The 19461-nt window shown below is 35.8% G+C and overlaps 1 protein-coding gene across 1 annotated transcript in view; it reads left to right on the top strand.

Annotated features, from left to right (window-relative positions):
- Nucleotides 1-17991: 17991 nt before the first annotated feature.
- The window catches only part of LOC125823145 (filament-like plant protein 3), a 4524-nt gene continuing 3054 nt past the window's right edge, over nucleotides 17992-19461 (top strand). The window contains exons 1-2 of the mRNA XM_049502570.1: nucleotides 17992-18570; nucleotides 18999-19213. Coding sequence (XP_049358527.1) covers nucleotides 18472-18570; nucleotides 18999-19213 — 314 coding nt within the window. The 5' untranslated portion in view covers nucleotides 17992-18471. The remainder of the gene's footprint in view (nucleotides 18571-18998; nucleotides 19214-19461) is intronic.

Consider the following 19461-nt stretch of genomic DNA (forward strand, 5'->3'; position numbering starts at 1 on the left):
CATTTTGATATTTAGTTCATAGCACAAAGAAAGTCCTATCATATATTTTTGACAATTTTATCATTCATGATATCTTAGACGATTATGTTTTTGGGATAAACGTTCAAAGCACGTTCCCAGAACTAGTTCATTAATATGCTTGAGAAATCTTTGATAAAAACTCTACTTTCTGCATAAGAATCATAGCTTGAAGAATATTGGGTAAAACCCTAGATTTTAAACAAAATTCCTTATATAATCAAAATAATTTAGGCATGAGAGTGAAATGAATACTATTATTGAAGGCTTACATACCTTAGTGACGGACATTGAAGAAAAATCTTTATAGATGAACCCTAGCCTTCGTATTTCTTGAAATTCTGGAGAGTAAGAATTTAGGAGTGAATGAGAGATTTTTATTATTTCATCAGACAATGAGGTACGTATTCACTCCGTGTCACGAAGCCATCATGGAGCTTCTACCAAGTTAGAGTGTCTCTCGTAAATAAGTCATAACTTTAATTTAATAGGTTATGGCTCGCCTAAATCTTCATATTCTAAGAGATATGCTCGTTTGAAGTTGATCCTTATATGTACTCATGTTTAAACTTAGCCGATAGAAATGCTTTGAACTTGGTTTGGTGTTACATGTACCTTATGACTCTAAATAACATGTGATACCCTTGATGCACTTGATAAAAGACCTTAAAACACATGAGCAAGTAGGACATCATCCAGTTCAAACTCATATACTTACGACGAATGATGTAGATTCTAAGAATAGAGTTGTGAGCTGTTACATGAGTTCCTACATTTTTTTCTATATATGTTATACAAAAATCATATTTCACTTAATTAGTGCAATTATGATGTGACATTATTTTTCTATAAGGTGTATCTGCATTATATATTGAACCGTTGGTTTAATATGACACTACTCTTATTGAAAATTTCTATATTTGTTATAAAATTTAATTTACATTTTTATATTTTTTAAATAAAACTTTATAGAGCTTAAAGCCCCTTTATTTAAAAAATGTATGTACAAAATCGGACCAAGAAGCCCAACTGAAATAAACTAAAAGTAAAACAAAAAATCTCCAGGCCTAGTCCATTAAGAGAATCGGTTAGGGCTTTATTAAAGACTTACAATGTAGGGTTTCTTTCTTATCCTCTTACTCTCTTCTCAAACTTTCTATGTTCCTTGTCTCCTCTTGTATCTCAAGAAGCTAACGCTTCCATGGTTTTCATTTCTTTTGGTTGTGGGTGACTGACACCTACCTCCGTTATCTCTTTTCTTCTTTCTCTCTTCACATAATTAATTAGCTACCTCCCTTTACATCCTTCTTTTCTTCAAATTATATCAATATTTGACCTTCTTTTGCATTTTGTAGAGGTCTCTATTGGTGGATTCGAAGATGGTTTTGACAGAGATACCAAGTCTTGAATGTTTTGGAAGACGTCCTTTCTAAACTCCTTCTTCTTCATTTCTTCATTTTCTTCTATTTGTTTCCTCCTCTCTGTTGTGTTTTTGTTTTTTTAAGATATATCAGAGGTGGAGATATCTTGATGCTCCCGGTCTCTTTATGAAAGGCTTGCTTTTCCATCCCAATAATTTATATTGCTAATCTTAAATTCAAGGAATTTATTACTAGTGTTTATTAATTTATTATGTTAACTTTTGTAAATATTAGACTCTATAACTTTTGTAAACATCCTCTTTTGGGGTGACCTAAACATCAAGCTTCACTTCCACACCCTTATGCGTAGCGTCACTGAACTTACACTCTTAAGTATCTATTCATGGTCTTGCTCTACCTAAACCCTTTAGACTTTAGAGTCCGTCTCCAATCTCCAGCCTATCGTTAACTTTGTGGTGAGTCTCATCAATTAGTACTATATCATTTTCAAATAACATACACCATGAAACCTCACATTGGATATGTCACGTTAATTCAACCACAACCAATGCAAAAAAGATTATCCCTGGTGGCATCCCATCATGATCGGAAGTGCTTTCAGTCTCCTCTCACTGTCATCGCCTTGATATTGGCTCTTCTAAGAAATATAGGAAAAGAATATTGTTGAATTGTTGTCTCTACATTATTACAGAGAGACCCTATTTATAGATACTACAGTAGACACCTTTTCCAACTAGGATACTACAATACACTCCTTTTCTAAGTAGGACACTATGTACTATTCCTATTCTTATTCCTAAAATATGTACGATTCTATATACCTATTACTATTCTAACACTCCCCCTCAAGCTAGTGCATAAAAATCATATGTATCTAGCTTGTTACAAATATTAATACGAGGACATGAGAAGCTTGGTGAGATATCTACAAGTTGATCACTCGACTTCAAAAAATTGTCCGTCAATCTCAATGTGCTTAGTTTTCTCATGAAATGCTGAATCTAATGGATAATGTCAGTTAATCTCAATGTGCTTGGTCTTTTCATGAATTACTAAATTCGATGCATAATGCCAATAAAACACAGAGCGATAAAATTACAGTGTTGAACTTCCCTAACCAAGCTTGCATAAATTGTTTCAGACCATAGAGTGACTTACACAATCGACATACAAGGCTACTAAACTCCCCATGAGCAACAAAATTAGGTGCTTGCTCCATATAGACTTCTTCACAATGGAATGGCCATCGTAAAGTGCTTAAAATCTAGTATCAAATGTATGGATTATGTTGGACTCAATAGACGAGTCAATGTTAAATAAGAAAGTCACCGAAAAGGCGTTAGATGTGGCCTAGATGCAAAAGGATCTTAAGGCTTTAGATGTGTCCATGATGCCTCATAATGTATCTTGTTTATATTTTGGTAAATACACGATATGGTATTGGTTATTCCTATGATGATTTTAATATATTGCAACATTATTTACAACTCCAATAATAATATTTATTTGTGGTTATTTGCATGAATTGTACATGCAAGTATATGACATACTAGACTTGGCATTAGTGTTTAATAACCAAAGAATAGTTTATCCAAACAAGGTTTACTTGGTGCTATCGATAAAGTGATTTGTCTGCTTATTATTATTTGAGTGTTTTATAGTTTTATACTATATATCAAGATTCAATCTATTATCTTTGTAAAATTTCAAATCCCCCCAACCCCCTTTCCACTTTTTAGCTTTGTATGACATATCAAAAATATAATATCTCTATTCTTGAAAACACAAAGGTGGTTTAGTGAATTTGCAAAAAGGAGATGGACAATCAAGATGAAACTTAATTAGTTGCCTAGATAGTGTTGCATCATTTGTTTTTGACATATTAATATGTCTTTGTTCACCACTTCATTAGTTATTTTTACTATTATTGGTTTTCTAAATTTAAATTTCTTGTTGATATATAATTTCATACACTTTGTAGGAATTAGAAGTTGTTGTGGAAGCATACTCTGTCATGATGAGTGCAAGAATAATTGTTTGTTGATTCATGGTAAGAGGGTTCTCTCTTTCTTTAAAATAAATTACGAATATTTCTTACGATTTATGATAATGTGCGATACACTTTTATTCTTAACTTAGTTTAAAGTAGTTGTTTTAAATATATAGTTGATTTTAATCACATATTGGACATTAGAAATAAAATTATTACAACTCAATATTAACAGTAATACAACTAAAATTGTGAAAGAAAGAACAATGTGATTCCTTTATATAGTAGCAAATTAACTCATGTCAAACCTTAATTTATTTTTCCATAAGGTTTCACACTCATTTTCCAAATATGCAACATGTTCAATTTAAAACCCCCTTTTGATTATGACAAACAAAGAAAGTATAACTAAGCAAGTGTATCCATCTACTCACCCCATCTAATATATTGCTTATTGGAGAAACCGTTTTTGACCTACTTAATTCTTTAATAAATCAAAATATATATATCTGCTGCTATTTGTGTGACATAATTCAAACGTCTAACATAAGTAAGGTTGACTAGTGTATTAAAAAACACATACGACAAAGACTAATCAACCAATAAATGATAAATCTGGTGAAGTTATGGTAAATTCCTATTCTTTATAAATATAGAGGTACTTTTATTCCATAAATATTTTGTTAACTATCAATTGATTTACTTTTCTTTAATAAAGAAAGAAACGAATGATCTTGCTGAGGTATATCCTGAGTTAAATGTCCCTAGAAGTGCTCCCAATGATGTGTACTCAAAAGTAATGGGTCCAAGTACTCATGGAAATAACCAAACTCTAAGAAAATGAGTAGCTCCAAGTTTTGTTTATGGCCCAATAAATAAACGATCCCAAAATAATATTTTGATAAAATAGTAGAGATAGAAGTTCAAAAAGTAACCTCAACTATGAAAATTGAGATGGAGGAAAAGTTGATTGAAGCAAAAGAGGAAATCGAAGTGATGGATAAGAAGTTATCGAAAGCTAAGGAAGATACATAATTGATGAAGAAAAAATTATCGGAAGCAAATATGAATATGGATGCAAAAATAGACGATAAAGTAAAGGTAGGGACACTAGCATATGTATATTATTTTGGTATTACTCGTGACTCAAATATAAAATCATGTAGTAATGAGCACGTAAATAAATATGTTCACAAAACTATTATGTTTTAGATAGTATTGTTATTTAGTTGTTTTAATTATAATATTTTGTGTATTTTGTGATAGGTTTATCATAGCTCAACTGAAGATCGCCAACAATCATTGTTACCTGTTTCAATTGTTGAACCAAAAAAGGTGAGTTGTGACTTTGTTTTGATTATATCTTTATGTCTTTAAACTAGAAGAATATCTAGATAAAGTATTGGTACCTGAATTATCTATGCTAAGTGAAAGCAATTGATTGCAACATCAACATAGAATAATGAGTTATCCATTTGTAGTGAAAAATGGAGAAAATAAGGAAGAAACATTCGTAAGTAATACTATTATCTTTTTCTTATCGCTCACCCTATTATAGGAAATTAGTAAGTCAAAAATAAGTGTGAATGTTCTTTATATATACATTTCAAATATTTTCTGCATATATATACATTGTTCGAGCTTAAGATAATAAGTTCGATTGAACTCGATCTAGATTCGCCTCAATATTGTTAGTGTGAAATTGAAGCTCTATATTTTTGTGTGATGAAAATATTTGGTTACAAAAAAGGACAAAGTGTGTCGCACAGATCCATTAAAAATATTGCCTAAAGGAGCAACTATCACTAACCAAAAAAAGTTGAATACTGCTAATGGATGGCTTAGATAAGCTGTTAATGATATATGACTGATCCTAAACTAAGTAATCAGTACTTCGTTTCTTAATTTGTTGAGGTTTTTTTCATTTATTAATAGATTCATCGCACGTGCGCTCCTCATGTATGCCTTGTCTTGAGTTCCATATACCCGTGAAATTGTATATATAACCTACAATTCAGGATTATGACATATGGATTTGTATATAACTAACTATGTAGTAATGAACACTTTTGCCTCTTAGTTGTATCGTGTCATGAAACACACACCCCCTGTACATTGTTCCAAATCATTGTAGCCTAACTTTTGATATATTATTATACACAAAAGTAACGTTTTCTTTGATTATAGTCTTGTATTAAACAACGGGTGGTGGAGTTAGAGTAGTAAGCATGAGTGACATTAGTAGTAGAATGTATGTAAAAGTTTCAATGGCATTACCTCTGCCAACTAATATTTTTTTCTTGAAAATCCCTTCATGCCTTGAATTATTGTAGGGTATTATTGAACCGCTTTATATAACTAAACTCTCCTCACAGAATCAACAGAGTGTTTTGGCATCTGTTTATAGTATAATCTATTTTGATAATTCCATTTCAATCGACATGTGGGGAGAATCTTCTTGATTACAGGTGAATGTGGAGAAGAGAATGACTATGTTAATTCAACGTGTTCATGTGAATGTGTAAATGTCAAAGAAATCAGAAAGTAGAGTATAAGCTTGATTTTGATGTAAACATGAGGTTAGCAGTGACATGAACTTTGTGGCAAACATAAGGATAGCAGTAACATATATGGCATGCCCCGAGCCTACACCTTTGGCGGGACTGGCACTCGAGAACCATTATTGGCCTCAAGCGAACCCTTGGTTTGGCTAGACTATCAACGAAAGACTTTACACATTAATAAAGAAATCAAATGCATTTAAATGAACTGTCTCAAAATAATTTAAAATGTTTTAGAAATAAACATTAAACTTGGCCAGAGTGGCAAACCAAGTCTTAACATAAACAACTAAAATGGAAACACTAGAGGACTATAACTATCCGTCTATGAAGCCTCTAAAAACAATGAGAGATGTCGGGACAAGACCCCCGATCATCCTAACAACTGAAATACTAGAAAACAATGTAAAAGAGGTCCTCTGGAAAGAAAGGAGGCTCACCAACTGACTTTGAGTGCTCAACTAGATCAACAAGGCGCTAGATTCTGATCTTGGTAAACTGTATCTGCATCATAAAATGATGCACGCGAAATGGCATCAATGAGGGGAAAATTAAACATGACATAAGCTTAAAATGAATCTGAAGAGAACACTTACCTCAGCTTTACTCAACTCATGGATACTCAACTTATATGCAGAATAAAACAACAGTAAAGGTGCATTTTATAAAAAGCTTTTAAAACAGTAAGTACAACTCAATATACATATGTCATAAAGTAATATAATTATTTGGGAGTTTCCCTAACCGACAACCATCACTATAATCTATGTTATGATACAGTGTCTCGCCCATGCTACCAGAACTGTCATATAACTTGCCGGGATATAGAACACCTCAACTAAGTGGATCCACTAGTCTATGCTAAAAGCATTAAGGAATCATCTAAAAAGTATGACCATTTTCTACCCACGATGGCTACATGGTTTACGCGGACTTGAGTTATTATGAACTCATCCCCATATCAGTGCTCAATACTACTCCCAAAATATACTCAGCTCATATGTTTTAAAACAAAACTTTTTCTGTGGTTTGTTGTAAATACTTAAAAACTAGCTAAAAGGCTCTCTGGGAAATTGGTGTTTCCTATCTTGTTTAAATGTGAAAATATTTACTCTTTGGGAATACATAGTCCTGATATACTCTTTCGAACAAATGAACTTCAATCTTTACTCTTTACTCAACTCAAAACTCAAGTCTTAAAACAAAGTTAAAACGATTGTAAAAGACTTTTGGAAAACTCTATGAACTTCTCTTGGTTTGACTCTTAACTTTCCTTGAATTGAATTATAGATTCAAGGCTCATGATCTCATGTTATGGATATGATTTCATGTTTTTTTAGACTTACCTTGGAGTGTAGAAATCAACTAGAAAACATAGGTACGTTTCAAGGGAACTCGAACGGAAAGAAGAGGGAAAGGGTAGAAGACTTGGCATCCTTGGCGTTTGAGTGGCGAGGGGAGCCAGAGGGCAAACTTCAGACACTAGCTTGGGGTGCACTGGCATGCGCGGCGCCCCAGAGGCCAAACTTCATAAAACCAAAGTGGGGCACTCTGGCTGGCGCGGTGCCCCAGACCCCTGCCCTGAAAATCCCTTATTTTTCTTGCTCATTTTTCAACTCTAAACCCTCAAGATTCGATTGGTTCTATCCCCAAACACTGAGATTCGACTACATAACAAAAATATGCAAGAATCTACTCAAACAACATCAACTTTCATGAATTTAACTCAATAACTTCTCACCAACTTCAAAGATCAAGAACCCAATAGAACCTTCAACAAAATCCATCAAGAATTCAATTTCTATACTTTCAAGAACACAAATTCGTAAAATTGAATTATGATTGGTGCGTGGCTGAACTAAGACAACTCTCTGTGATCTCACATACCTTGTAGGGATCAACCATTGGAGAAATCGGTGACAATAACTTCAAGAACGCGACGAATCCTTGCTTCTTCTCCTAGTTTCTCCTCTTCTTTTCTCTTCTCTCAAAATCCTAAGCGTAAACTGAATCCTATCAGTTTAGACACCAACTTAATTAACAAAAACGAATTTAATTAATTGAGTAGTAAAAAGACCATAATACCCTTCACAAATCCGGTTTTGACTTTCCTTATCTAGACAACCCAATTTGGATTGGCCATATCTCCCTCATACGAACTCGAAATCGAGCAAATTCGGCGGAGTTGAAAAGATATTCAAATATATTTCCTACGGTATCTGGTAGAACACCTAACTCATCTTGAGCTAGGAGTTATGGTATTTTAATATTTACCCAAAACTCATCCTTAGCTAAATTTTGTCAAACTTTCCAAATTTGATTATTTCTGAAAACGGTTTCTTCAAAATTCTAGTTCTTTCAAATAGCGAGGCGTTGCAATATACAGGAAAGGCAATAAGCTAGACTAGATGCAAACATTGTCACAACCCGATTTCTTAGGTAATGATATCACCTACTATAACCTACGAGTAGGTATGCCAACCCGTAACCCGGAATGTCAACTAAAGGGTGTAATGGTAGAAACGTAGTAGAAATAAGCAATTTAATATAAATAACTGGAGGAATAAGCGGAAGCAAGATATATATATACATAAATCCAAAAGATCCCTCCCACAATATGGACGTCACTGGTACAGAGCTACTACAAAAGAATACAAGTCCCAAAAGTGAACCACAAATAAACTGACTTATCTCAAAATACAAAAGACTAATCAACTATTAAATATGGAGACAAGTATGATCTAGATCACCATGTGCCCATCTGTAACCTCTGAATACTGCAACTTCTGTGTCAAACTCAACATTGATAGTTGGTGCTCGTACCTACATAACAAAATAGAAATAGAGTATAAGCATGATTACTAAAACAATAGGTACTCAGTAAGCATCATAGGTCGACTGAACAAGAAAAGTAAAGGTAATATAAAAAGAAAATTAAACACAACATAGGTCAAAGAGGAAAAATTTAAGGACATACAAATGAGTGCAAAGCAAAACTGAAGTGAATTTAGTAAATAGCTAACTAAAATCTAACTTACCCCATAAGTCTACAAGGTACACTCGTGTGCAATTTCAAAAAACAAATGGATCCCCAAAAGCCTGATAGTACATAGAATAGCTATAGGTATTAGGAACAAAACCATCTGAATATAGAAATAGAGGTAGCATACCCTAGATTTCGAAACGTTGATAGGCCTCCCAAAGTAACCAATAAGAGCATCCCAAGCTACAAACTCATAGCCCAGACATTGAACTGCGGATAGGCCTCCAAAAGAACCAATAGGATCTAACCGATATGTATCAATTCTGTAGAGGATAGAGAGTCTGTATAATGTACTGCAGTTGTAGATCAAATAACTAGACCTCAAATTTGCAACCAATAGTAAGGCAATATGATGAGACCTCAAATCTGCTAACATAAGGTTGCTGAAGAATACTATGCCAAATCATCATCATAGGACCACCATGGAAAGACGTCCATACTAAGGTAATTAATACAATACTCCAAGCCCGGACCAAATCCAATCCCATGTCACCGAGTAATTGCAACTGATAGGAAATAGTTGTAAATTAGTGAATAAGCTAGACTATAGAGGAGGTAAACTTTCTCTCGAACAATTTACCCTGAATAAAGTCGATATCTCTCGAACATCGACAAGCATGCAAAACAAGAACAGCCTACGCTGTAGTCCATTCACTCTCTCAAGCTGAATGTGTGGAAAATGGTTTAGGATTCACTCTCTCGAGCTGAACCCATGACAACCCAATACCCACAGACCATCAATCAATAATCTTGGTTTTAAAACCTCTCACTCGAGCAAGCCAAAAACACAAAGGTAGAACTGCATTTGCAACTAGAATTCTTAAATTAAACCATAATATATGATTAATATCACTTATAAACAACATTTAAACTAACAATTAGCATTACCCATAAACTAAATCAGCCCATAATCACATAATCACACCCCAAGAATTGGGGTTTTAGCTAGACATCATAAAAAGATAAAAATTGTTACCTAATTGAGTTTCCATCAACTGGTTAAGATTGATTTCATTTTTACAAAGGTCCAAATTGAAGAATCTCAAAGACCCACTTCCAATTTCTCGAAAGTAAAAAACTTTAATTCTTCAAAGCTAAGGAAAAACTTGTCTCAATACTCAGAATTCTTACAATTCTCCACTGAAAATTCAATGTAATGAAAAATATGATACTAAACTACTAAATGTTCAAAAATGTATTTATAGTCGACAAAAAATGTGCTGCGAAAGGTCTACGGCGTAGTAAGTCGGGCTCCCAAATCATCTTGGCGATCTGCCCTTTGGCCAATTCCATCTTCTTTTTGCCTTTGCCTTCAGCATCCTTTAGGCCTGTAACTTTGGGCGATCTAACACTGCATCGTGGAACCACTCGGCGATCCGCCGACCGCTCCTTTCTCTCGCCAACTTGATTTTCTCCTTCAAGGCTTAGCACACTGGAACTTTAGGCGGTCAAGAAGTCATGCAACGACTCGCGAAGTGGACTTGGCGATCACAAGGCTCCCTTTTCTTCGCTCTTTCAGCGTGATTCGTTCGATTTTGCAAATTAGTGTCCTTGCATTGTTCCTCAATCCATATACCTGGAAATCAAGTCTTTTACATCAGTTATTTGCACAAAACAAGCATTTGAGAACACTAAATCATTATAAATAAAGCCCTGAATGAGTCCAAATCTCAAACTCATAAGGTTCCATCTTTCTGAAAACCATGGATAAAGGGGGACTTCTTTGCACTTCTTGATTTACCTTCTCTTTTCAGCACACCCCTAACTTAGGCTTTTGGCATAAGTTGGCTATTCAAACAAACCACACTTCATGAGGATTATGGGTTAATGGATAAAGAGGGGTTACAATTGCATCAAGTTTCTTCCAAGAAAAGGGTAAGGCTTAAAGGGTGTGCAAGCAAAGTTCATACACTCACAAGGTTGGCCACAAAAGAGGTATATTTTCAAATTGTTTCACTCTTCAAAATTGTTACCTAAGAACATTTCAAGAGCTTGCATCACTTAGTAAACGGACCAATGGGGCAAATTCTAGGTGTCATCACACAAGGTTCACGGTATGCTCATCACACAAGGTTCACGGTAAGCTCATCACACAAGGCATTAGCACCAATATCAAACAATACTCGATACTTTCGCTAGTGTGCAATGTTCATCACAATACACTCATTCGATAACTGGCTAGTCACAAGGAGATGCAAAATGTTCACATATTTTCTATGCAACTTCATTTGGCCTCATCGTAGCCGCACATTCACTTTTGTTCGATTAAGAGAACTATTCAAGTCATCGGTATTGATCATAACCAATACTAAAATTTGGACAAGAACAGCCACAATTAAACACAACAAGAGGTGGCAAAAAAATTTCAGAAGGGTCTAAAAACCATTTGCATTTAAAACAAGGAGCCATAAGCTCAAACATCCACAACACAATACACAAACAAAATTTAACCACAAAAGCCCAATATTATATACACATAATAGTCACAAGAGATAGGTATGGAAATACCTCACCCCACCACAAATAAAAACAATTGTCCTCAAATGCAACAAAAATAATAAAGGTCAATAAAAATGACAGAGAGGGAGGTAAAGAAAAGGTTTTGTCTACATAGTTGCTCCATCTGTCAGGGCATCAGTGCCCGGTGCAACATCAGTACTACTGGCTCCACTAGGGTCATCCATGGGTGTGTCTGCCAATGAGATCTGCACAGTTGAATCCACCATAGCCTCCTCATCTGTTGTAAGGCCCTCATAAGCAGCCTCCTCATCGACTCCAAGTTGCTCCTCATCAGTCTCAGCCTCGAACTCAGCAGCAGTCATCTCCTCAACTCGAACCTCATCTCTGGTGGTAGCCTAAGGCATATATGTATCAGTTGGCATGTCGGGGGATCTCCACCATCCCAAAAATCATGGACATATCCATGGACTTCAAATGTTCCACGTCCTTCCTCAGCTCAGCAATAACGACCTTTAGAGTCATCACCTCATCAGTGGCCGTTTGGCCTCTCTCACACACCGTTATCCTTGCCACAAGGGCATCAATAGACACACTAAAAGGTGTCACAACAACAGTGAGGGCCCTCTCAATCATCCCGGGGATTGTGGTCTCAAGGCTGGAGGCACGCCTATCAGCAGAATGGGCTAGCTGCCCCATCTGTAGTATCGTAGCCTTGGTGAGTGGAGGTCGGGAGGCAGCAGTAGTAGACCTAGGTGATAGGAGGAGCTGTAGAGGAACTAGGAGTCACATAAAGGACAACACTAGATATAACTGAAGGCCCAGGGGCCGGAGTAGGCACTACTACCTCTGTAGGTAATGTATCAGTATTAGCAACCGAAGAGAAATCCACCGGGGCTGCCTTATTCTTCTCTGCCTCATCCTTCAAGTACTCCACCTCAATTTGTCGGATATTGGTAGAAGATGTGGGAATCACTTCCACATCCTTCTTCTCATCTCAAGGCACTCGGGCTCGTCTACATAGCTCGGTGATCAACACCGAGAAAGAATGAGAGGTTTGGCGTTGGTTTGCCCTCATGGATCATTCACTTCTTCCAGTACCCTATCATGCTCACTTACCTTGTTGAGAATGATTGAGAGCATTCCCTCAATATGTTTACCCTCATTGTCCTTAGGCTTTCTTCGCTCATGAGAGGGAACGCATATGTCCTTCCTTTTGTATTGGACTTCAATCTCCACTATCTTTTTGGCCAACTCATCCATCTGAGTCATCAGTGCGGCCACCATGAAGTCCTTCTCTACTCCTTGGTTTCCTTCAGCCATGTGATCAAGCAAGTGGGTTGCTATCGCACAGGGCCGATGTGCTTTGTTTTCGGGACCAAGACTTCTGTAGAAGCAGTCCAAGAGGACTATATCGGGAATTTATGAGTGGGGCATCAAATCAGAAGTGATATAAACCTTGCCCATGCCTCATGAATCCGTTCACCTTCCAATTGTTTGAAAGTTAAAATACGATCCCTGAACATCATTACTTCTAATGGAGGAAACTCTATTTACTCACAAGTACTGCTTGACATACTCACCTCCTCTGTTTCAATGCTCAAACAAGAAAAATACAAAACTAAAAATTAGGTAAGTAAAACTACAACCAACAAGAACAAAAATCCTACTTAACTACAAATTCTCTAATAACACCACTCCCCGGCGCGAGACTATTTTGATGTTCGGCTCAATCAACTGACACTATTTCGGTTCAAGTGCCAAACGTTCATGTGTAGTGATATAACCCAACCAAGGGTTGGGATCGTTGCCACAGGGAGTGGTTTTGAGAATTAGTAGAAAAATAAAATCAAGTTCTAATTAGTCATAGCTATAAATATTAATGAATAAAACCATACTAAATCTAAGGAGTGACACAAGCATCAATTATCGATGGGGGTTGTATTGATTAACAACTATAAAAGAGTAAAAATATAAGGAAACGAGATACGGAGATGGGATTCTTGGGATGTGATAGGAATATGGGTTAAACTAGACTATCAGGTACATGCTTTTGATAGTAAATTGTTGAGCATTTGTGACTAGGCTAGACTATAGTGGGGGTCAATTCTCTCTCGAGCAACTTAGTCGAAATCAACTCGGTTTCTCTCGAACACCGAGTTGCCGCCTTAAGCACAACCTCCGCCTTAGCCCATTCACTCTCTCGAGTTGAATGTGTGGGAGAAGGACTAGGATTCACTCTCTCGAGTTGAACCCATGTGGACCCAATACGGCTATCAATTTAGTAGTCTTAGTTTTACAACCTCTCTCTCGAGCAAGCCAAAAACACTAAGATGAAATCGTATTTGCAACTACAATCCCATTAAGTTCATACACAACTACTAAACAAAATCACATTTAAACAACAAATAAACCATCAACAAGTAAGACCCAACAGATAATTTAACCCATATTCACAAAATCACATCCCAAGAATTGGGGTTTTAGCTAGACATGTAAAAGAGATAAAAATTTATACCAATATCAGTTTCCATCAACTGGGTATGAAGAATTAAGTCTTAAACCACGTCAAGAGTGAAGAATCTTCTAGACCCACGTCCAATTTCTTGGAGTTGAAACCCTTTGAATCTTTAAGGTCTTAGAACAAAGTCTCCAAAACCCTCTAAAACTAACAATTCTCCAAAAACTGTAAAAAGTTCAAATAATAGAACTGATATGATCTCATTACTAGAAATTTAAACAAGTATTTATAGTGTTTGAAAATTTATGCTGCGGAGGAAAATTCGGCGCAGTTAGTCGAGATCGCCGATACCCTCGCCGATTCACCTTTTGGTCGAGTTCATCGCCTTCCTGCTTTAGCCTTCAACCTCTTCGCATTTTGAGTCGTTGGGCTATATAGTACTACTTCGCGAAACTGATCGGCGACACGCTGACTGCTTCATTTCATCGCCAACTTGACATTTTCCTTCGAAACTAAGCACACTGCAACAAAAGGCGATCGCCAGGCTTATCGGCGTCTTGCCAACTAGGTTCGGCGATCTTCAGGCCTTCATTTATTCATTCTTTTCAGCCGCCTTGTTCCTTCTTGCCAAGTAATGTCCATGCTTTGCCTCAAACTCTAAAAAGTTGAAACTTAAGGATTTTCATCAGATATTGAGACAAAATATGCATTTGAAGACACTAATTCTATCAAAAGATAGCCCTAAATGAGTCCAAATTGTGGACTCATCAAAGATCGCGGACTCCACTCGGCGATCCGCCGAGTGGCCTCTTCACCCACCAAAATTTATAGTATGATGAGAGAAATTGGACTAAGGATAGTCCCAATTAGCGACGCGTTGATTGGATCAGCAAAGAGGATTTAGTCTGCCGATTATTACAGAACGATCAATGAAGGTGCAAGAAAAATAGCGATCCAAAGGACCAAATGGCGCATCGTGGAATCCATCGGTGACCCTGACGTAAATCGCCTAAAGTTACATTACAAATTAGATGAAAACTCAAGATAAGAAAGCGGTGGATAAAGGCGATTGGCAAATCGCGGACCTATTGGCAACGCGCGACTTACCTCGCCGATTTACCCCAAGGCCAAATTTTGAAAGAGTATAAATTGATTCCTCTTCCTCTTCCTCTTCCCTTCCTCTTCCTCTTCCTCTTTCTCTTCTTCTTCTTCTTCTTCTCTTTCTTCTCCTTCTTCTTCTCCTTCTCCTTCTCCTTCTCCTTCTCCTTCTTCTTCTTCTCTTTCTTCTTCTTCTTCTTCTTCTCTTTCTTCTTCTTCTTCTCTTTCTTCTTCTTCTTCTTCTCCTCTTTCTTCTCCTTCTTCTTCTCCTTCTTCTTCTCCCTCTTCCTCTTCCTCTTCCTCTTCCTCTTTCTTCTTCTTCTTCCTCTCTTCTTCTTCTTCTTCTCCTCTTTCTTCTCCTCTTTCTTCTCCTTCTTCTTCCTCTTCGTCTTCCTCTTCGTCTTCTTTCTTCTTCTTCTTCTCTTTCTTCTTCTTCTCCTTCTTCTTCCTCTTCCTCTTCCTCTTCCTCTTCCTCTTTCTCTTCTTCTTCTTCTTCTTCTCTTTCTTCTTCTTCTTCTTCTCCTCTTTCTTCTCCTTCTTCTTCTCCTTCTTCTTCTTCTTCTTCTTCTTCTTCTTCTTCCTCCTCTTCTTCTTCTTCTTCTCCTCTTTCTTCTCCTTCTTCTTCTCCTTCTCCTTCTCCTTCTCCTTCCTCTTCTTCCTCTTCCTCTTCCTCCTCTTCCTCTTCCTCTTCCTCTTCTCCTGCCTCTTCCCCTCCCTCTTCTCCTCCCTCTTCGCCTTCTCCTTCTCCTTCTCCTTCTCCTCCTTCTTCTTCTTCCTTTTGCCCAATATTATTTCTTTTATAAAGTAAAAAAAAAACAATAAAGGGATGTTCATCATTTATGTCTCAACAATGAAATGAGTTTGTAAGACTCATTAAAGAAAATCTGGGTAAACTAACATATAATCTACCAAAAACAATTCTTCCACGTCCCACAAAATCTTTGCAATTGTTCTCTTATTAGCATTTCCATCCAAAACCTCATGCACTGCTCTTCTCGCGATGACTTCTTCATGGTATTTGTGCGCACATGACCCATCCTCGAAGAATTTTAATAGATCAGTCAAAGATTTGTAGCAGAGACGATGAACCACCATCGTGTGTATGATAACACATGTTTTTTTCCTTAATAATATCATCAACATTGAACAAATAAGGAAGATTCAGACGACAATATCATCTACTCAAATTTGTGCAAATACTATTACCCAATCGGCTACTCCATCATGGCCACAAAAAGGCATATGGCTGTTCGAAAGTAAGTTGTTCTTAAAAATGACAAATTTTCTCTGAAGACTGAAGCATCGTTTCTCCAAATTGAGTAATGACATGTTGGCGTCTATTAATTTGTAGGCATTGTAGGCAAATATTTACATGTTTTCAAAAGAATCTAAATCACTTTCCTTCCAGAAGAGAACATTTAAGGACACCTCTTCAAGAGTTTTAGCAAATTCTGTATGGATGAAATCTCAAAGAAAATTTCAAAATCAAACTTACCATTGTTGAAGCAGTGCAAAGTAAGATAATCTTCATGTTTTCTGTTATGATGATACCCTTTGCCCATACAATGAATAGTACAGGAGTTTCATGAGGATATATCAATGAATATTTTGAGGTATAAATCGATAACTTACAAGGCATTAATGGTGGCCAGAAATTTCCCAAAAGCCTATTCCAATGTTTGTTGAACATGAAATATCCGCCCATAATAATAACACACTGTAGAAGAAAGGCAAATAACACACTATGGATGAAGGTTTGAATTAATAGGGCAGTACCATGGCATAGTTCATTTTTTTCACACCTGCTCGTTGTTTGCAGAAGTTGGGTGTTTGATGTGGAATAGTGTTGGATGTTTGATTGTTTTGAAGAGAGAAAAGCTAAAAGTTGCATCTAATGGGATTACATGGGCGTTGCGACTGTCTAGAATGTGAGTTAGTAGCAATGACTATTTGTGTATGACTTTGTAGTGGTATTTTTAGTTAGGTTATTTATTAAGTTAGGATCATTATGACTAATTCTTAAAAAATTCATAGTTACTATGATTATGAAAAATCATCATTATTAGTATGTGGAAGATGTAAAGATTGTTGTTTTTTTCTTGCTAATAATAACTTGCAATTTAATGATGTGTATTGAATTGTAAGTCTTGGAAATAGGAGTATTAATTATCATAATACGAACGGACAAAATTCATTGAATCCCAAAATAAATATTAAATGAAATTTAAATAAAAAATTTAAGAAAATAAATTAATACTCAAAGGATATTTTCGTAGTTCAACTTTTGCTTTAGATCCTTCTCACTTTTAGTAATTAGTAATAAATAAATAAATATATATATATATATATATATATATATATATATATATATGATTAAAGGATATTTTCGTAATTTAATTTTTAATTTAGATCCTTCCATGATTTAGTAATATATGATGATGATATATGATACTTGACAAAACATGTTACATGTATAACGTGAAGGAATTTTGAATTATTTTATTATTTTTTATTAACATAAAGGATAACAAACTTTGGTCCACCTTTTTTTCTTGTTTAAAGTTTCCAAACTCTGGTCCACCCTCTTTTTAATATTTTTATTTAATTTGGTCCGCTTATACTTGATATTTTACATATTTTAATTCCGGAATTTTTGCCACTGATATAAGTCTGTTGTTTGTCCTCTCGCCATCGTCGAGGTACCCACTAAGATGAATTATCATTATTATACCTTTGAAAATGTTGCAAATACATGCGCGGGAATAATCTTTTATTTGTTACAACATACAAGCTAAGACTATAAAAACAATTATTTTATAGAAAAAAAAAGATGTCATTGTCTTCTTTTGATGAAAAAACAAGGAAAGCAAAGTTATCTTTGTCTTCACTCACCAGCTTCTCCTATTGATATTATTGCTATGAGTATACACTGTCAAAAAGCTCCAATCTTACTTTTTAATGGGAAATACTTGTGTATAAATGTTTTTTTGGGGATAATTGTTTAGGCCTGTGTTTGCTTTTTCAGTATTCGATGAAGATTCTATGATGGTAATTTTTGTGGGGGTAGGTTTACTTTGCATGGATGATGTATATATAAAATTGATTTTTCTGGTAGGAAAGGCTTGACCTTTTTTTTTTTTTTTTGGGGGGATTGGGGAGGGGTATCTTTTTCTGGTGGGTCACAATCTTTTTCAGTTTTTGTGTGGTTTATCCCCAATTTTCCTCTGTTTGGGTTTCAGAGTAATGATTGTTTATGGGGAATGGATATCAACAACTCATTCTAGTGTATAGTTTGAAATTGAAATGCCTCCAACTTGAAATAGTGTTAGGTAGTGATTGTGAGATGTGAATTGTAATCAAAGGCAGCCCCCATTTTCAATTGTTTAGGTAAAGGGGTTCCGTTTGGTATTTTGCTTATTAATTTCTTTGTTGACACAAAAAAATGAGGAGGTAGAGTTTGGATGGACCGGCGGAGTTGGTTGTGGCGGAGGAAGTCGAGTCCTAGTGGTGAAACTGAAAGCTCTGCTGGATCCATTTCATCCCATTTCTCAGATGATCAGGTTTCTGTTTTATCCACTTATTTGCTACTTCCATAATCATTCATTTTCTTTCATCTCTCACTGCTTTGACTGCTCAACTAATTATCTCTACCTCAAATGTATCAGATGTCTTAGGTCTCTTGTTAAAAAGAAATGTATAACTTTGGCGCTATACACTTGCCTGTCATGGATTTCAAATCATTAATAGGTTCCATCCCAATATCATTTCTTTAATATGTAGGAAGCAAGAGGTATATGATATGCTAATGCTCGTTACCTTGTAACTTTTCCCCCAAACTCCTGCCTTTGATCAAAATCGAAACTGGGAGATGTACGTTAGAAAATTGTAATTATTATTTTAATGAAATGAAAAGAGAATGAAATATTGGTGTAGTGAAGTCCTCTTTTTATGATGTATGCTTGCTGATTGATCTTTGTTTGTTTCTAAGGTTCTTCTGAATCACAACATTCAATCACCTGAAGTCACATCTAAAACAGCTCCCACCGATGCAGAACTTAATGAAACTGTTAAGACTCTATCAGCTAAATTATCAGAAGCTCTTGAGACTATCCGCGAGAAGGAAGACTTGGTAAAGCAACATGCAAAAGTAGCCGAGGAAGCTGTCTCAGGTAGAACCTTATTTCCTATCTTATGCTGGAACTCGTTCTGTGACTTCACTAGTTGTCCTTAATGCTAATCATTAACAATACCAGTATGATTTTTGTCCTTTCTTGATAGTTTTAATAGTTAAAGGTCACCTTAAAAGACAATGATAACTACTACGTACTCTTACTTCTAATTTATATTATAGTAGCTGAATCAATATTATGTTTTATCTTCTATCATTCAGATTAAAGGTTCACGGGCTTGTTGCACAAAACATAGATCATTGTTGGCCTTTTATTAACTGT

The sequence above is a fragment of the Solanum verrucosum genome, unplaced genomic scaffold, assembly GCF_900185275.1.
Source record: "Solanum verrucosum unplaced genomic scaffold, falcon-dt-bn FXZP01000301.1, whole genome shotgun sequence".
In the NCBI taxonomy this organism is placed as follows: domain Eukaryota; kingdom Viridiplantae; phylum Streptophyta; class Magnoliopsida; order Solanales; family Solanaceae; genus Solanum; species Solanum verrucosum.